General features: G+C 40.8%; 1 protein-coding gene across 3 annotated transcripts in view; it reads right to left on the reverse strand.

Moving 5' to 3' along the window:
• Positions 1-519: 519 nt before the first annotated feature.
• The window catches only part of macrod1 (mono-ADP ribosylhydrolase 1), a 148,967-nt gene continuing 130,848 nt past the window's right edge, over positions 520-18,638 (reverse strand). For 2 of the 3 annotated variants that reach the window (XM_026143656.1, XM_026143653.1), the window contains 4 exons: positions 16,776-16,806; positions 12,596-12,669; positions 8,441-8,522; positions 520-1,037 (listed from right to left, as the gene is read on the reverse strand). In XM_026143656.1, the coding sequence (XP_025999441.1) occupies positions 1,012-1,037; positions 8,441-8,522; positions 12,596-12,669; positions 16,776-16,806 (213 nt within the window). In that variant the 3' untranslated portion in view covers positions 520-1,011. Of the gene's footprint in view, positions 1,038-5,618; positions 5,649-8,440; positions 8,523-12,595; positions 12,670-16,775; positions 16,807-18,638 lie in introns of all 3 variants that reach the window. The other variant, XM_026143655.1, reaches the window with a different exon arrangement.

Below are 18,638 nucleotides of genomic sequence, written 5' to 3' on the forward strand. Positions count from 1 at the left end.
AAAATAGAATAAAAATACATTTAAAAAACAAAAGAATTTCAGTAGAAGATTAAACAGAACAGTTTTTTTTTTTAAAGACTCTAAAGAGTCAGCTAAACGCAGCGGGGGGGGGGGGGCTGTTCGAGAGCCCTGGTGCTGCAGGCTGTAAAGCTCCGTCTTTCCTTCCAGTATTCAACTGGTATTCAACTGTGAGCTTGCTTACTAGAGTATATGAGTATAGTAGGCTAGACTATAACAATATAATCTTTTAAAGGGTGTCTGAACGCTTGCCTTTAAAAAAAATTGCACACGTTTAAAATAGAGGGTATTTATAAAGTCTCCCACTCTGCGCTCTCTCGGCAGGACATATCAAATGGCAGTAGCAGCACACACTTCCTCCAGAAAGGTTTGACTTCATCTTCCAGTTTATTCGATCTCTTTCACAAAGAATTGCCAGAGAGTGGAGAAGGAAATACTGGTGTGAAGTGTTCTCGACTCATCGACTCTTTCATAACCAGAGAAATAATCACTGCGCTCACACAAAGCTCAGATTCATTTTAATAAGCTTTTGTGACACACTTTTGTCATGTGTGTCACAATCACGCACACATGCTGATATTTTAATATTCAAATGCTGTAGTACAGGGAAGAGAGAAATCGGGAGGGTGGGGGACGTAAGCCTGATGCGAAGCTGCCGCTGATCACAGGTAGAGTGAAGCTTACGAGTACGCACAGTCCATTTTTCATAAGAATTATCTGCCTCATTTCACACAGTCATCATAACACCGCTCCTAACCTCAGCCATTAGTGGGAAGAAGTGAGAAAAAGAAAACCACCTCCTCCGACAACATCTGCAGGAGAACCGTAGCACTTCAAAAAGGCAATCACCCATTTGCAACTTATCTTCCTGATGAAGATGGTCTTGATTTGCGTCAATGGCAAACAGGAGGAGGAGGAGGAGGAGGAGAAAGAATCTGGATGTGAGTGTAGCGGTGTGTATCCACGGCAACCAAATCTGACAAATCCACTCTCTTAGAGTTTGCTCTTGACTGTGGCCTCTGTGGGAGCAGACAGAGAGAGAGGGAGAGAGGAAATGGAAACATGTAAAACACGGTGGGGGGAACATTTTACCTTGGTCATGCAGCGGTTAAAAGCATTTTGGCTTCTGGAGCGTCTGGTTGCTTCAGAGGGATCTGTTAGCGAGGCTTAGTCACTCTCAGCCCAACATGGCTAAGGACGCACTCAAAACATGCAAACACACAATCATACACATCAGACAGACAGCCAGCGTAGGTAGTGCCAGGTGTTGGAGACACATAAGGTTTATAGTGGAGACTTGGAGGCCTGCCTGCAGCAGCTCTGTCACACTGACAGACAGTTCCGGTCCATCTAACAGCCAAGCACCACTACTGCTACCAAATCTGCTGCACATCCATTAGAGGAGAAAGACACCAGCAGCTCGCTCAGACTTTTTTTTTTTTTAAAGGGGCACACCTGGATTTTTGGGGGGAAAATAACCTTTTCGGTCAGCTGACCCAGGGTGAAGATGTGAAAGTGCTGATTTCATGGTTCAGGCATCTGACCGGCTGTGCCGCAGTTTGAGACTTTGGCTTGCTGAGTGGAAGCTACTGCTACAAGAAATAGGAAGAAAAAACAGCCTCTAATGCTCTGAGCTGTATGCACTGATCATTCTTTAACACTTAGCCTGTAAAGCAATAACTACATATTTGTTGGCCAGTTGTGGGTAGAGGAACAAGCTGTAAACAGCACAGTGATATAATTTGACCTCACAAGGTCATCAAAGTGAAAATGTAGGTGGAAAGGAAAAAAAAAGGAAAATATTTGGAAAATATGAATCGCGTATTCAGTCTTTATCCATTTTTGTTCTTTCGTCTGGTATTTTAGCAGAATATTTAGCTACTCAGGGAGAAAATAGCTGGTGCACAGACTGCAAATAAAAATATTCACCACTACTTTGTGGAGTTTTCTTTTTAAACTCTGAGTTTCTGCTGCTGTCATGTTTTATATTTGAGACACAAGCTGATGCATCCAAACAAAGAGATACATGCTAAAAAAGTGCTAGCTTTGAAATAAAATACTTGGGCAGGCTATATTATTTGTCAGATAACTGCATTAAAATGCTCCAAAATAAAACAATTGGTTTAAAAGTGATCGCTATAAGACAGTGCCTTCAGCCACTTTTGTTGCCACCTACTTGTTTCTCAAAGCTACAATGACCAAAAATTTTTTTGCTCCTTTTTTAGGCAGAACATTTTTTATTTATTTATTTATTTTAAACAGGAGTCGATGAGAACTGACTCATTTTCGAAACTGGCCTGAAGTGAACTGGAGTTTCTGCCTTGATTTGTTGTGGCTGATGACTAAACGTCTCTCTAAACATATCCACAAACTGATGACAAACTGGATTTAGACATAAAAATACATTTTCCTTCCGGCCAAACAGAAATAAAGGGCTGCTGTGATTTTACCTTGTAGCTTATTTTTCTACATAGGTAGCTGAGGCGGAAGGTCGGTGCTTTTTGCTCAGTACTCTGACTACTGTTCACTGCCTGTTATAGTCATATATATTTAGTCTTGTGGTTTTACTTTTAAAGGCAATGTATAACAGCTTTTTAGCAAACGTTACTCAAACAAGAATAAATAGTTTGTTTATTGGGTACCATTTTCAGCAGTGGATAAATACACTGATGATGCTCTACTGGGTATTAGTCAGCGTAAGGGCGTATGTGGGATTCTCTCAAAATAAACTCACACCTGCGCATTAAACGTTTTAGCAGGAAGTATCCACTTCTGCTTCCCCTTTTATCTGCAAATACATTGTTTTTTGTATATTTTGTATCTACATTCCCCGGACACTTTATTAGGTATACCTGTTTAACTGAGGGTTGACATAAATAGATAGTTAGCTGATCATATGGCAGCAACTCAGTGCAGTTGGGCATGTAGTGACCCTGCTAAGGTCAAACTGAGCATTAGAATGAGGAAGAAAGGTGATTCAAGTCACTGAGCGTAGCAGGGTTTTGGGGTTTGTCTGAGTATTTTAGAAACTGCTGATCTGCTGGGATTTTCCCACACAACCATCTCTAGTGTTCAAAGAGAGGGGTTTGAAGTTAAGATAATATCCAGTGAGCAGCAGTTCTCTGGCAGAAAATGTCTTGTTAATACCAGATGTCAGAGGAGAATAATGGCTTTGAGGCAGCAGTAACTCAAATAACCACTTGTTACAACCAAGGTATGCGGAAGAGCATCTCTGAACCCATAATGGATGCGCTACAGCAGCAGAAGACCACACCGGGTGCCACTCCTGTCAAATAGGAACAGGAAACTGATGCTACAATTCACATGAGCTCACCGAAATTTGTCATGCTTGATGATTCTTGATTTCTTCTGTAAAATTTACATGGTAGGCTCAAAAACAACATTAAATCGTGTATACATCCTGGTTTCCAGGCTGTTGTTGGTGGTGTAAAGGTGTGCTGGGCCCCTTAGTATAGAATGAGTGCCATTCAAATATCACAGTCTGCCCAAGCATTGCTCCCTGATCCCTGACTCCTGCAGTCAAAATGCTACAGTATCCTTGGCAAGATATGAAGCCCAGAGTTGCTTCCAGTGCATCAACTGGAGTGTGAACATGTGTGAACAATAGAAAGAGCTTAGGCGCAGATAAAATTGTTGTATGAATGCTTAGGTGAATGAGACTTAGACAGCAGCAGAAAGCACTTTGAGTTCATCTTCTGATGGCTTCTGATGCAGCAGGACGTGTCATGTCATAAAGCTGAAATCACCTCAAACAGGCTTCTTGAACATAGCAATGACTGTACTCAAATGGCCTCCACAGCCACCAAATATCAATCCAATACAGCATCATTAAGATGTTATGGAAAAGGAGATACGTGTCATCAATGTGCATCTAAGAAATCTGCAACAACTGTGTGACGTCTCTGAGCAGTGTTTCCAACACCTTGTTCACGCTATGCTCCCAAGAACGAAAGCAAGGGTTCAATCCAGTGCTTGCAACGGGTACCTAATGAAGTGGCCAGTGAATGCTTATAAAAAGCAGTTCATCACATTTTGAGATCTCATTATTTTTAGCAATTGATCCTCCTTGAACTGTAATAAATGAAAAATCCTTTCAGATTCGGGGGGCTAGTGGTCAAATCTGTTCACAAAAAAAGATTTAAAAAAAGATTAAGACTCTTGACCCGGTGTGTGAGTTCATATAAGAGATAAGGCTGCAGTGTTGATTGGATTCTCCTCTTAGGTTAAGCAGGCTTCTTCTCTTCTCTCTCCCACTCCTCTTTAACGCCTTGGCTGTCAGGCCATGTTTGTGAAAAACAGAAAACTCTCTCTGTGTCTACATTTGTTTCTTTATGTAGAACTCAGCTGCTGCCATCACGTCTAAAAGCACTCAAAGGTGAGAAAACAATGTTAAATGACATGTATGCTGTATGTTTTCTTGAACTGTTGAACTGCAGAACGCATATTAATGTTACAAAGGGTGATATATTCCAGCGCCAGCAGCATTTCTCTGCTTTGACTTTCCTGCGCTGAGACAATTTCATGGTCTCATTTTCATTTAAAATTAAACACTGCAATCCTGCTCTGGTTCACTTTTTTCTGTGGTGATTAAGTTTGCCTGATTTCAGTTAATTTCACTAATATTTCTGCCATGCATCTCTATTATGAGTGTTAGAGTGACCCGGCTCCATCTGAAGCTCTCATTTAAATTTAAATTCTGTCAAACCCAAAAGCACGGCTTCACTCGTACAAAGGACCTGCGGTTGATAATTTGTTGGATTTCTTTTCAGCAGCTTTGGTAGCACCTGCGTCCCAAGCCACATAACACCCATTAAAAATTACAAAACCAGAAAGCATACGACTGTTAAGACCTCTCTCTCAAAATGTTCCGAAGGCAAGAGGTGAGTTTGATTTATAGCAGCGGTAAAGCAAGACATTAGGGGTTAAGGCTGCAGTTGTAATACCGATGCTTAATTTGAATAATTGAGTGAATGACTGATCATGCTTAGGAGCCAGACTGCTTGGCAATATAACACCATAAATCACAAGTGTAATCAAAACAAATGGGTAAAGTCATCATGTCACAGCTAAAGCCAACATAACATTAAATACATTTTACTTATTTACAAAACTTCGTTTAACCAAATAGATCAATCTGTAGCGATGGCACAACACTTTCCTTTCAGTCTGTTTTGGAAAGCAGGTGAGGCGTGACTCAAGAAGGCACCTTGGAGGCTTAAAAAGTGGTTGTTATTTTTCATTTAAATCAGACCCTTTTCACCACTGCAGGAAAAAAACAAAAAAAACCAAAGCCCATTTCTTTTTTCCTTGCATCATTTCGAACACTAACTAGCTTGAGGCCAGCCGTTGTACTCAGGAATGCACAGAATGCCATTTTCATTTAACTGAGGTCTAAATATGAGCAATTTATTTGCAAAATGGGACGAGTGCCGGTTGAAGGAAATGTCAGAGTTTCCCCTCCGTGACACGTAATTTACATTTTGCACTGGGGTTAAGACTGCGTGTCGACAAACAGACTGAATGCAGTTAAGTTGATAGAAGAAACCACACATGTTGACGCACAACACCACGATGGTTACCTGAACAACGGGTCGCTGCCACAGGTCAGGCTAAAGTGGTGGACGAAGAAATGAAGGCAGGATACAGAATGAAAAGACATGTTTGTATCAAAATACAAAACAAAGAAGCTGCAGGGGACACACACACACACACACACACACACACACACACACACACACACACACACACACACACACACACACACACACATTACTCTCAAGGTCCTTCCTGTTAAAAGGAAGCTCAACAGTGAGAACTTTTATAATAAGGCAGCTCATGAGCGTAGAGATTGTTTGTAACATTCATTCATATTTCAGGTGACTCATGTGATCAGAGATAAAAGTACAACCTGCGTGTTATCCATAAAGTGCCACACTGACTATGCTTTTTATAGGGCAAAAAACTGAAAGCGGGCATCATCTTGGTTGCTTGACAAAATGCCAGTGGGAGTTATCAATAGGCTTTTCTTTTTTTATGAGTATCAGAAAAAAAAGGCTCTGTGGGAAAGCTTTAATGCCACCATGTTTGGTTCAGCAAATCTCTACAAACTGACACCCTTTTTTGTGATTTTTGAAACTTAAATGCAAAAGAAAGTAGCTCACCACAATAATGTTAGGCTATAAATCAAGACTGTGTGACCAAAATCAAGTTCCTGTGTTTAACTCTATACCCCTTGAAAGTCCACTAGGAGTAACCTTTGCAATGTTTTTTCTGACTTGAGTGCTTTCTGTCATATTTCTGCTTCTAGAAGAAAATGCCTGGGTTTGCAGGTTAGTGAGGGTGGTCTCCGCCTCTGCGGCTACCCTCGGAAAAACCCAGAAACTATTCTAATGGTCAAACCGTGTCTTTATTGATATATAATGAGGTGTCAAGGCTCGTCATTAAGGGTACCGGGGAGGTCGTCAAATGTTGTCTTTATGGGGGAAATGGTTAATGTGATGATGCTGAATGTCTTCAACAACTTACTCTTATTTAGCCACTTATTAACCACCTGCTTTCTCTAGCACACATAAAGCTTAAAATTTGCAAGTGGGGCATTTATTTTTTTGTTATTGAACAAATGATTGCCATAATTTCTATCTAATGAAGGTCAGTTGGACCAAAACATTGTGATTTAATAAAAATAATGGTGAATAAGACAGAGTACAAGAAGTTATAATTGATCTCTTTAAACACTCTTACGCACCTGTTTATGAATTTTGAAACTACTATCGAACAAATCATAAAAATGACCAAAGCGAGTGTTGACCACAGACTTTATGCTATGCATCTAAGATTCCATTCATGCAGGCCTAGGCAGTGGTTACTGATGACCTGGAAAACACATGTTGCTAGGAGAAAGTGTGTAATCCCAAGCGGTTAGTGGTTGCTGTAGGTTGCCAGCTGTCACCAGGTGAAAATAGCTGCAAAGAGCTACGCTAAATGCCTCTTTTTGATTGCTGTGGTTACTGGCGGGTGTGCATCGCCAATAGTTTGCATGGAAGATCTCCACTTGTCTGCAAACCCTCGAAAAACTGCTCGCTGAGTGGCAGTGAAATTATAAAAAAGTGCGACACAAACCAAAAGTTAAAGCTGCACCGACTCAAACATGATGGTTTAACACTGAATCTGATTGTTATGATGTCAGACACACACACACACACACACACACACACACCTCCTCCCACCCCGCTGATGTCCACTCAGGAAAACCCCTGAGTGACATAATATCAAATGTTTTATTAATTAAATTGCATTAATATTTATAAACAGAAAAAACCCCACAAACCAATAAAAATATACAAGTGCTATTAAACGCTGAGCCACTGACCCCGAGGGCTGTTAGACTGGACACTGAATCATCATTAATATTAATTAATGTCTACACAATCATAATGTCTGTTTTCAGCAGAACAAAAACTTGCCTCCAATTAACATCAGAAAGTCTTCCAAGAAGACAAAGGTACATTATTTATGCCTTAAGCTCGCATATATATCTTATTTTATTTGACTTTAGCCTTTGACTGTACTTGAGTTTATTTATACATTTTTGCAATTAAAAAAATGTTTTCTTTAAAAAATATAATTTCAATATGGCGTGTCATACAAACAAAGGGTTTAGTTGTTTTTTCCAGCTAGACAAAGACAAGCTGTCAGGAAAATAAATACTCAAGTAAAATACAGATACCTGAAAATTCTACTAAGTACAGAACCAAAGCATTTGCACTTTGTTACTTCCCATCTGCTGTTTGTATCGCAGTTCCTTTAAATTTCACGACCACCAAGTCAGTGTTTTGACAAGCATCAACCACTCACCAACCAGTCGTGGAATATACATTTTTCCCCAGTGACCTGTGGTTCCTAGGGGTCGCTGACAAATCTTTAGGGCTGTCTGACTGAAGTCTAAAAAAACTTGACATGAGTCAAGTGCAAAATGTTAACTCATTTCTAGAGTTCAGGACTCATTTATAGCTATTTTATACCAATCTCACTGCATCCATCTTGGTTTTCTGGGGCTAAAATGCTATATGTATATAAGAACAAACTAACACAAGCTCATGGATGGATGGATTTTCCTTCTCTCTGCAGGCCCTGAACACATGCTGCTCCCTCCCTATACTTGTTCTCTCACAGAGCCATTTACACATCAGCCTGGAATACCTCTCAAAATCAATCAATGTTAAAAGCTGTTTGGTTGCATTAATATATGGCTATTTTTTGTATGTGTGATCCCGATCCTGTATATATGTCAGGAGCCATGGTTTCCCAACACATTGCATTATGTATTCCTCACTTCATCTGTCACTGGTTTTAATGTTGTTGCTGATACGTGTAGCTGCACATATATATGAAGGAAACTCACCAGCAGGAAAGTAGAGTGGCAGGTTCTCCTCATACAGCTTCTGATCCTTCGGCAAGAACACGCAGAAGATGACTCTGTCCAGCTGACACACACACACACACACACACACACACACACACACACACACACACACACACACACACACACACACACACACACACACACACAAAATGACCTTTATTGCAAGCATATGCAATAACTCTGAATCCATCAGTTGCAGCAGGGAACAATGTAAAAATGTGTGACACTGTGCGGTGGCAATATCAGGAGAATGCCACTAATGCATCAGTCCATTACTCCACTATTAGCTCTCTATTATGATAATGCCACGACAAGGCGCTTATTACTCTGTGTGCTGGGGACAGAGTGCTGAAAATGTGCAAAGAGAGGGAAAGAGTGGGTATGTGTGTGATAAAGAGAAAGACAAAAAGACAGAGGCAGAAATAAAGGGGTTAGAGAGATCATCACACACACACACACACACACACACACACACACACACACACACACACACACACACACACACACACACACACACACAAAGCCATAAACATAATACAGTAGCTTTCAAACAATATTAAGACATTGGCTGAGAGTGTGCAGCTAGTATATGACAAAGAATCTTTATGCTCCGAGCTCCTATGTTGTTTAGACCCCAGCTCTGCAGTCTATAATATTTATATTATGCTCTGTATATCTGGACGGAGTACAGTACACACTGTGGATGTAGCCTGTAATGATTAAAGTTACTTTAGCTACAGTAAAACGATGCTTCTAGGGATATAACCTCTACTCTGCTCTGACTCTGACAAACATTATTACCACCCTAATGTCTCTACAAAGGTTTTGATTTCTCTGTTTTGGGTGAGGCAGTGCAATTTATAGCCAGGCTGTTTCCATCTCTTTCAGCCTGGTGTGGGAGTTTAAGTCTCAGTGCTTTCAAAGAGACATTTCAGCAGCATGCTAGCCTGCAGCCCATGTTTTTCAGCCCCGGCTTGCTGTACAATTACCATCACTCACCAGGATTTGCATGGAAGCTAAAAGGGAAGATATGGAAATGTAACTAGATCCCCTAGGCTAAGGTTTGAAATTTCTAACCTCCACACGAAGGTGGCTCCACTTGAAAACTGTAGAAGTGGGAACTAATTCTCACACTACTGCAGCAGCGAGCCTAGAGATGCTAATGCTAACAATAACAGCAAGTCACTGTAAATGGCTCTATGAGAACAGCCTGTTGTTAATGGAAACACGTTACACAACCTGTAAATATTCCCCTCTCAAACAGAAAACCTGTCAACTGTTGTGGAAATTACATTAGTCTTTGTGCTCTTGTGAAAATGCATATCCTTTAACAAACGACGCATCTAAAAATATATATAATACTGTGCTTTTCAGCTTTACTTCAGGCTCGACAGCAACTAAAACAATATTCTCACCACGATGTCTATTTAGTAGATTTTCTGAAGACTTCAGTCATAGCGCAACTTGTCCAGAAATAATGCAATTGTGGAACTAGTCAAATTATTAATTTAGAGTTTTAGGATTTCATACTGCTTAACAGATGAGATTGAAAGTCATACTGATCATTAGCCAAACCTCATCCTGAAAATGATTGTTCATTCACACCAAGCTGCGTTTGATCTGCTTTAAAAAATATTTTAAAAATTGGCTAACTGTGGTTAACAAGAGAGAATTTGTACATCAAGGCTCCCCTTTTGGACCAGCATGGTGCAGTCTCTTCAAAACATTTGTGCTTTACTTTTAGTGAGTTCTACCGTTTCCTTTTATTAGTCTGTTATTTAGCACCAATTAGCAGATATGTCTTTCTGTAAAGTTTTTGGATGGAGTTTGCTCACCAACTCAGAGTGTTAGAAGATAAGTTGTTCAACAAAATAGTACAGAGGTGACCAGAAACCAATGAGTGGCCTCTTTGATATACATTCCATGAAAGTATTGCACACTTAAGAGAATGTAAAGCTATACCGATCAGTTGATGAGCTTGTAAACTTTTAGATTTTTCATTTGGTTAGGTTTCTTTCCACATGGAGGACCAAAACGTGTCACTACAAACCGCGTGAGAATGCTCAGTCTGCTTACTGGCAAGATGCATCAGCAGTGCGAGCATCAAAAATAAACACAGAGAGAAGGTGCTGGGTCCTGGAGTAGTAGATAACGTGAAGAGTTTTCTCCTAGCATTTATATTTACCTGGGCATATAACTGTATGTAGGAGGCTAGTTGCTACAGTACATCTGTGGGACTGCTTATTCCCAGAATGCAAAGCAAACCCAGCTAGAGGAAGGTGTTGAAGCCTGCAGTGTACACTTGGTAGTTGGACTGGACCATGTCCTTAAAGGAACCACTTTGAAGTCATTTATAATGAGACCAACTTTAACCAGAACTGTTGTTGTTTTGGTCTGTGTCTGAATGTGATTGCTGTGTTTACAGCTGCAGAAACAAACGGCACCAAGTGGGGGAATAATTTGATTTGAACAGATTAAAAACCGTTACAGGTGTGACGACACCCCAAGAGTTAGGGGAGAGCAGATCGATTGTATTGATGCCAACATTGATATTGGATCCCTAATGATGTGATAGGACTGATACTTTAATATGTTTCTCTCCAAGTTTGGTACATTAAATTCATAAATCATCTTGTACTGCTCTCCTGTACATAAGCCGCCTTTAGAGTTTAAAAATATCAGTGATATTGGTTCTGTATTTACTTGGTTTTGCAGTATCACACACTGCTGCTAACGTTTAATTTAGACTTCTGTGGGAAATTTACATCCTAACTTGTGCAGTAACCGGAAGCTCCTTTGATCCCAACCCAACGCGTGGTTACATTTCTAGCGAGGTGCACGTCAGGTTATGCAGAAGATTGCGGCGTAGGGTTAAAATGGGGTTCCAGCTATGACGCAAGTTACCCCATAGACATAATGCAGAAGTGTAATTAAATTGTAAGAGTAGGGTGGGGCTTTGCAGCTCAATGCAACTAAAAAGCTCAATCTGCTGAAGAAGCTCGTGATTATGAATAAAAAGCCAGAAGAGCTGCTAAAAGGATTTGATGAGACTCTCTAGTTGACTCTGAGTCTAATTCGAGACCCCCCCCGGTCCCCCAAAACACAAAACAACAACAACAGCAGTTACATTTTAAAACTGGTATGTTTTCTGCACATAAATGATTCGATTTTTATTACATTTGATGCAGAATGTAGGCATACTGACCTGTGTCTTGAGTCCATTTTGCACCTTACTATGTTTGCAGTTTTCAATTTCATTTCAACATTAAAGCGCTCAGAGCCAGAACACGCTCGACAAAACCCCATAAAACTTTTCAATTAATGAATAAACCCAATTTCCTCTGGTAAACATTCTCTCTTTATATCTATGTGGTCGCCTTCAATATTTTTTTCCCCCTTAAAAGCAGAGTGGAAGTAGTTGTGGGCAGAATATAAATAATTTTGTTGATTTGGCCTTCTGGTCTTATTTACTGACATTCGAGGCTTGCTGTCTGTTGTCCAGTCTGGTGAGAAATGCAATGATTTGAGTTCATTTGCTATGCACAGAGCGGCTGATGGCATCAGTCGACCGGTATTGCTACAGAGACTCTGGAGATGTCAGAGCTAACAATAACATCATCAGCACCCTCTCTGGGAGGCCGTGCAGGACGGCGGTAACAGCGAGGCTTCAAAGATGGAAAAAGAGAAGTGGGAGGAGACCAGAGAAGTAAAGGAGGGGAAAAAGGGAGGAGAGTTTAGGGCTTGTCAATGACTGATTGGAAAGTTTCCGCCTTTTCCAATCTCTTCCTCCGTCCCTCCCCTCCAGTCATCTATTCCATCATTTTGTCTTTTCTCCGCTTGGCGTTTCTCCTGAGAGAGAAAGTGTGTGCGTGCCTGTGTGTTTGTGTTAGTCGGGTTTGGTCCCGCAAGGAGCCAATTAAAACGCAGACTTGGCCATGAGCATGAGAGAGGCAGAACTTGGGTGTGTGTTCAAAAATATTTTTTGTGTGTCTGATTGTGTGTGTTTTCTCAATGCACCCTTTTCCTCGTATCGCCCGAAAACAAAAACAACAGCTGTGAGAGAAATAATACCTGGAGGAAAGGGTAGGGGAAAATTTGCCAATCATGCAGGCGCAAACACAAACACATACCCACCTTGTCATGATGTGCATCGAGGTAGTCCCTCACAGTTTTTAACGCCTCGTGCACAGCCCGCTCAGATGGATATCCTACAGAAACACAAACACACACGCGCAAGTGACATCAAAAATACACACACAGTTTTCGAGAACAGGTGCAGAGAGAGATCTGTGTGCTTGCGTTGTGCTGTTGTCTTCGGTGCTTTCTGTTCTTCTTTCCACTATTCTAACACTCCCCGTCCTGACTCCTCTCACGTCGTCTGATCCCGACTCAGTTATTCCAGCGAGACGCAGACACAACACACTTGTTGTTTACGAGGAGACAGATGGAGAAAGGCTGCTTTTCTTCTTCTATATTCATTGAGCAGCTGAGACCTTTCACTGCTGGAAAATTATACCCAGCGCTGGTAAAGCAGCACAAAGGCAATGAAAACTCATCATCTGGTCAAACTGCTCAACCCAAACAAACACTATGTGATTATACATTAGGAGATGGTTCAGCGTGTTAGCACAGGGGAATACGCGACGGTACAAATTAGCAACATACAATTTGTTAGAGCACTAAAACAAATGCACTGAAGAAAATGTAATATAATATAATATGTTAATATGTGCCCCTATGCCACTATGGCTTGTTATATAAAACATTTTACTGATTGACATGTGCATCTAATTCAAGTGGCCTCACTCCATCTGCACAGGTGTTTTCACTCCTTTTTCTGTTTATTTGGACCAATTGAGACCTGCGTCACTCTTTAATTCAATATTTCAACCCTTATAATTTTAATTTTAAATGTATATGTTACATCCACGCATAAAATACTGAAATAAAGACTGAAAAATACAATGGCGTGAGCAGAGCTGTTCACTGAGCACACTGATTGTTTTGAATAGTTTCCACTGAGTGCATTCATTGCATATGATGTAAACAGCACCACAGGTTGTCAGCAAGGCTAGTGCTAGTGCTGGAGGAGGCAGAGAAAATGTGCAGCTTACAGCAGTGCTGTTAAATATTAGAGGATGATTTTGAGCAAATCTGTGCAAATTCGCACAGGAAAAAAAAAAGCTCAGCCAACGCCAGTAAAACCAAGGAGCTGGTGGTAGACTTCCGCAGGCACAAGCATTCTCCACTGCAACCACTGAACATCCAGGGTATGGACATTGAGGCTGTGGACAGCTACAGGTACCTTGGTGTTCATCTGAACAACAGACTGGACTGGACTCATAACTCAGACGCCCTCTACAGGAAAGGGCAGAGCAGGCTGTACCTGCTGCGGAGACTCAGGTCGTTTGGGGTGGAGGGCCCACTCCTGAAGACCTTCTATGACTCTGTGGTGGCTTCTGCTATCTTTTATGGTGTGGTCTGCTGGGGCGGCAGCATCTCTTCTGGGGACAGGAAGAGACTGAACAGGGTGATCCGAAGGGCCAGCTCTGTTCTAGGATGCCCTCTGGACCCAGTGGAGGTGGTGAGTGACAGGAGAACGGCGGCTAAGCTGTCATCCCTGTTGGACAACGTCTCCCACCCCATGCAGCAGACTGTGACAGAACTGAGCAGCTCCTTCAGTGGGAGACTGCGGCACCCACGGCGTGGGACGGAGAGATTTCGCAGGTCTTTCCTCCCCACTGCTGTCAGACTCCACAACAAAGACTTTAACTGAACAAACACACACATCCACACATGTGCAATAACACTAAGTGCAATAATCTTTTCTGGCATCGTTGTATTTTTACTCAGTTGTATATAGCATTCGTATTCTATTTTTATCTTATTGTATATTTTTATTCTATTTTATTCTACTGTATATAGTATATTATTTTATTCTATTCTGTACAGCTGTGTACTGTATTTGTTCTTATTGTATTCTAATTTTTGCATCATAACTTTTGCACTGTCCACTTCCTGCTGTGACAAAACAAATTTCCCACATGTGGGACTAATAAAGGTTATCTTATCTTATCTTATCTTATCTTAACTAAGCCACTTTATTAGGTACATCTGTTCAGCACATATCTAATCAGTCAATGTAAATGCAGCGACTCGATGCATTTAGCTTTATAGGTGAAGACACCCTGCTGAAGTTCAATACCAAGCATTAGAATTAGAAACTGCTGATCTACTGAGATTTCCCCACACCACCATCGCTAAAGTTTTCAAAGGATGGTCTAAAGGAGAAAAAGATCAAGTGAGCAGCAGTTCTCTGGGTGGAAATGCCACAACTCCTGCAAGCAAAGAACAGCAAACTCACACTACAATTCGCAGGGGCTCTCCGATCTCAATCCAATAGAGCACCTTTGGGATGTAGTTGAACAGAGGGACTGACATCATGGACGTGTACCTAACAAATCTGCACTAACTGTGTGATACGATCATGTCAATATGGACCAAAACATCTGAGGAATGTTTCCAGCACCTTGTTGGATCTATGGCACAAAGACTTATGACTGATATGCAGACAAAACAGGATGCAACACAGGATTCACAAGGTGGCTGCTGGGTGTCAAATTAATGTAATTTGTGTCCATATGGGTCTGAAAAACAAGCCACAATGTCAACATAATAAGCACCAAATTTGAAATGTCAAATTGACTTAAAGGATCAGGGCAGTTTTTGGTAATAACCACAAAGGATCAGTCATGAAAAGTGTAAGATCCTGTGGAAACAGCCCATAAAAAGTCCCGTAGAGCTGAATTACGTCTGTCCTGATTTCTACTGATTGGTTTATATTTACATGCAATACCAGTGAAAAGCTTAGGCACACTCAATCATTGAAGAGCATTTCTTTATTTTTAATTGATTTCTACATTTTTTTAAAAACAAAACAACATCTGCTGAATTCGTCAGTGACCTACAACACAGTAGGTTGAGCTTTCTTTCTAATGCTGATCCAGGAAATTGTACCACATATGTGTATTGGGGTCCTGGATTATTCTACTAGTAAATAAACGATTGCGATGAATCATCAATAGCCAGTGAGAAGAAAACTAAACCACAGACGCACCTGTAAAGCCACTAAACGATTGATCTTCCAAAGCAAACATCACTGATATTCTCATAAATTTTCAACATATTTTAAGAAATTTACTTTTTTTTTTTTAATCACACTGGCTTCATGCTCACTCTGTACAACAATCAAAAGAGTGTAATTTTGTGCATTTGTGCATCACGTTATCTTATTAAACATAAAATGTTCTGATACTGTGACGCACAAATAATTAGAAACATATCTGCCCTCAGGTGTGTCTGAGCTTTCGATTGGTACTTTTGTTTTTCTTTGCATGTAAAAGTAATCTGTCTGGTTTAGCAGTAGGAGAGTTCAGTGATTTATTCAGTTTCAAACGGCTGCAATTGAAAACAAATCTGCCATCTTTAAGCCATAGTTCCACACAGAAAACATACCAGCGTATGAGTATCATTTTTAAAGAATGGTCTCATATTTTAGAGCTGTAACTTAATTCCTATTAAAGCATTAACTGCTCCTCATCAGTGTTTTATACACTCTGTAATCTAACGAAATTGGGAAAAACAAAAATGATACTCATACGCTGGTATGTTTTCTGTGTGGAACTATGGCTTAAAGATGGCAGATTTGTTTTCAATTGCAGCCGTCTGTCTGTAGAGACACAAGCTGCTTATACCTCCTAAAGTTACATAATTTGTGTTACTGCTTCAACACCCTGACCTACAAAACACTCAAGAGGAAAGAAACAGCGGGACAATGACAAACAAGCAGAACAGGGAGGAAGACAACCTGGAGTCAACTGGGAATTTAGCCTTTTCCTCTTTCCAGCAATGACAGAGAGGTGTCAACAACTAGCCCTCACAGCAAAGCCACCCTGGGGTGTGTTTAAGCACTATCCTTGACTCTCTCCTGCCAGCGTGAAGAGGATTACAGTCAATATAACACAATCTCCGGCCTAATCTATCTTAATCTGCCGCTCTTAATCCAAGGCGTTAATCTGAGAACCACCTCTGGGTCGGGGGAGATCATTTGACAAGCGGCACCCGGAGGCTCGGCGCTCTGGTCAAACAGGCAGACTGACAAGCGTGTGATGGAGAGCACACAGCGTGTACAGTGAATGAAGACAGCAGAGAGGAAGTGTTGTTGGTGATCAATAAATGTGAAATAAATGATAGAAAACTGACACACAAACACAAAGTGTAGGAACAGAGGAGACACACACATGAAGGCACTAACCGTAGATTCCAGTTGAGATGCAAGGGAAAGCCTGCAGAGTGAAGAGGAAAAACCAAGTTACAATGTGCCGCAGCTCACATTTAAAACATTTATCAGCTCCTTGTGTCACTCTGTTATGTTCTAATGCATTCAATCAATCCACCCTCCAATTTAAACACAACACATGATAATGATGAAGCAAAATCATTTAGAAATCAAACGCTCCTTTTACATACGTGTTCAGACAGTAGATTCAGTACTTTGCTAAATCACCTTTTGCAGCAATGCATTATGAGTTCTTGGGAATAATCCCACAAATTTGGCATGCTTTTCTTTTCCAAAGCTCCTTTTCATTTTGACAGAATCTCTCATGCTCAGTGAAGCTTAACGGGAAGCAGTGGTGCACAGGCGTTTTCAAGTGTCTCCTGGGATGCTCCTTCAGGTCCAGACTTTTGGTTGACTTTCCCACACCAGAGCTGAGTTTACTTGGTAATGTGCTTTATATTCTTGCTAAGATGTAAACTTCTGCCTGAGTCTGAAATCTTATTGTGGAAAAGGTTTTCACTCAGTATTGCTCTGTGTTTTTTGCATCCATCTTCTGCTGCCATTACTGTGTTTGACTGTAGGAATGGTATTAATTAGGCGATGCTCAGTGTCCGGTTTCCTGCACACAAAGCGTGGGGAATTGTGGCCTAAGAATTCAATCTTTATTTCATCAGACCAGAAGTATAAGAGTCAGGTATCTGACAAAGCAGTCTGTTGGTCCAAGGCCTGACAGCTAGAACGCATCATCAAAGGCTGCCCTTCTTTTAGACACATCTAATCTCCATAAAGGAACTCTGGATCCTAATTATCATGACCTTTGAATTATTGGTTACCTGTTCACGCAATGCCTTCTTCCCCTATTCCTGATTTTGACAGGATGAGTGTTGGTGGTTCCAGATTTCTTTCATTTTCAACCAAATTCAACCAAATGCACCCTGACAGTGCTTTAGCACAAAAACTACATCGAAAAGTGATCATTTAAAAGACAAAAAAACAAAAACCCATCTCGCAGATCTTTGGAAACTTTATTTTAACTGGTATGTGTATATATTTCCTGATTTTGTCCAATGACTTCAAAAAGACAGATCATGCTGTAGGCATTTCAAGGATCACTGATAGACGTGGGATGCTTAATTACGTGTATCATGACAAAGGCTCCAAACAAAATGGAAAAAAAGACTCACTCTTTTAATTAAAAACATACACACACTTTACAACCTTGTTTTTGCTTTGACATTGTGGAGTACTGTGTGCAGACTGATGAGAGAACATGAACTGAAGAAGAGCATGAAACACATCAAAATGGGGAAAATTTTAAAAGATCTGACAACTTTCTGAAGAGCTCATCATCATCATCACACACACTCTCTGTATGTCTATCCTTCTGAGGACACTCGGTGACATAATGCATGGCCTATCCTCTCTACTTAACCTTAACTAGCATAAACCAAAGCCCTAGAAGCAACCCTTAACATAACTCAAACCTGACGCTAAACCTGAAGCTTAAATCCGGGTCTAAACCTTTGACGATGTGTCAAAAAGCAACTTTCCCCAAATCTCCTCACTTTCAAGGTCTACAACAAACTGGTCCTCACAAAGGCAGCCATACACGTACACACACGTAGCACTGCACAGAAATCACACTCTCTGCTGGATCCCGATGGAGTCTTTCTCTTGATTGTTTTTTATGGCAGCCTTTCTTCAGCCTCTGACTTTCACATCTATTTAAAGACCAAACTGTTGATCATCGTTTGCTGACGAGGCCGAGCAGGGAAGAATTCTTCCGTCAGCTTCGGCCGTGCTAGTAACACTAATCAGACATCATTACAGTAATTACGA

Source organism: Astatotilapia calliptera, chromosome 2 (assembly GCF_900246225.1).
Source record: "Astatotilapia calliptera chromosome 2, fAstCal1.2, whole genome shotgun sequence".
Lineage (NCBI taxonomy): Eukaryota > Metazoa > Chordata > Actinopteri > Cichliformes > Cichlidae > Astatotilapia > Astatotilapia calliptera.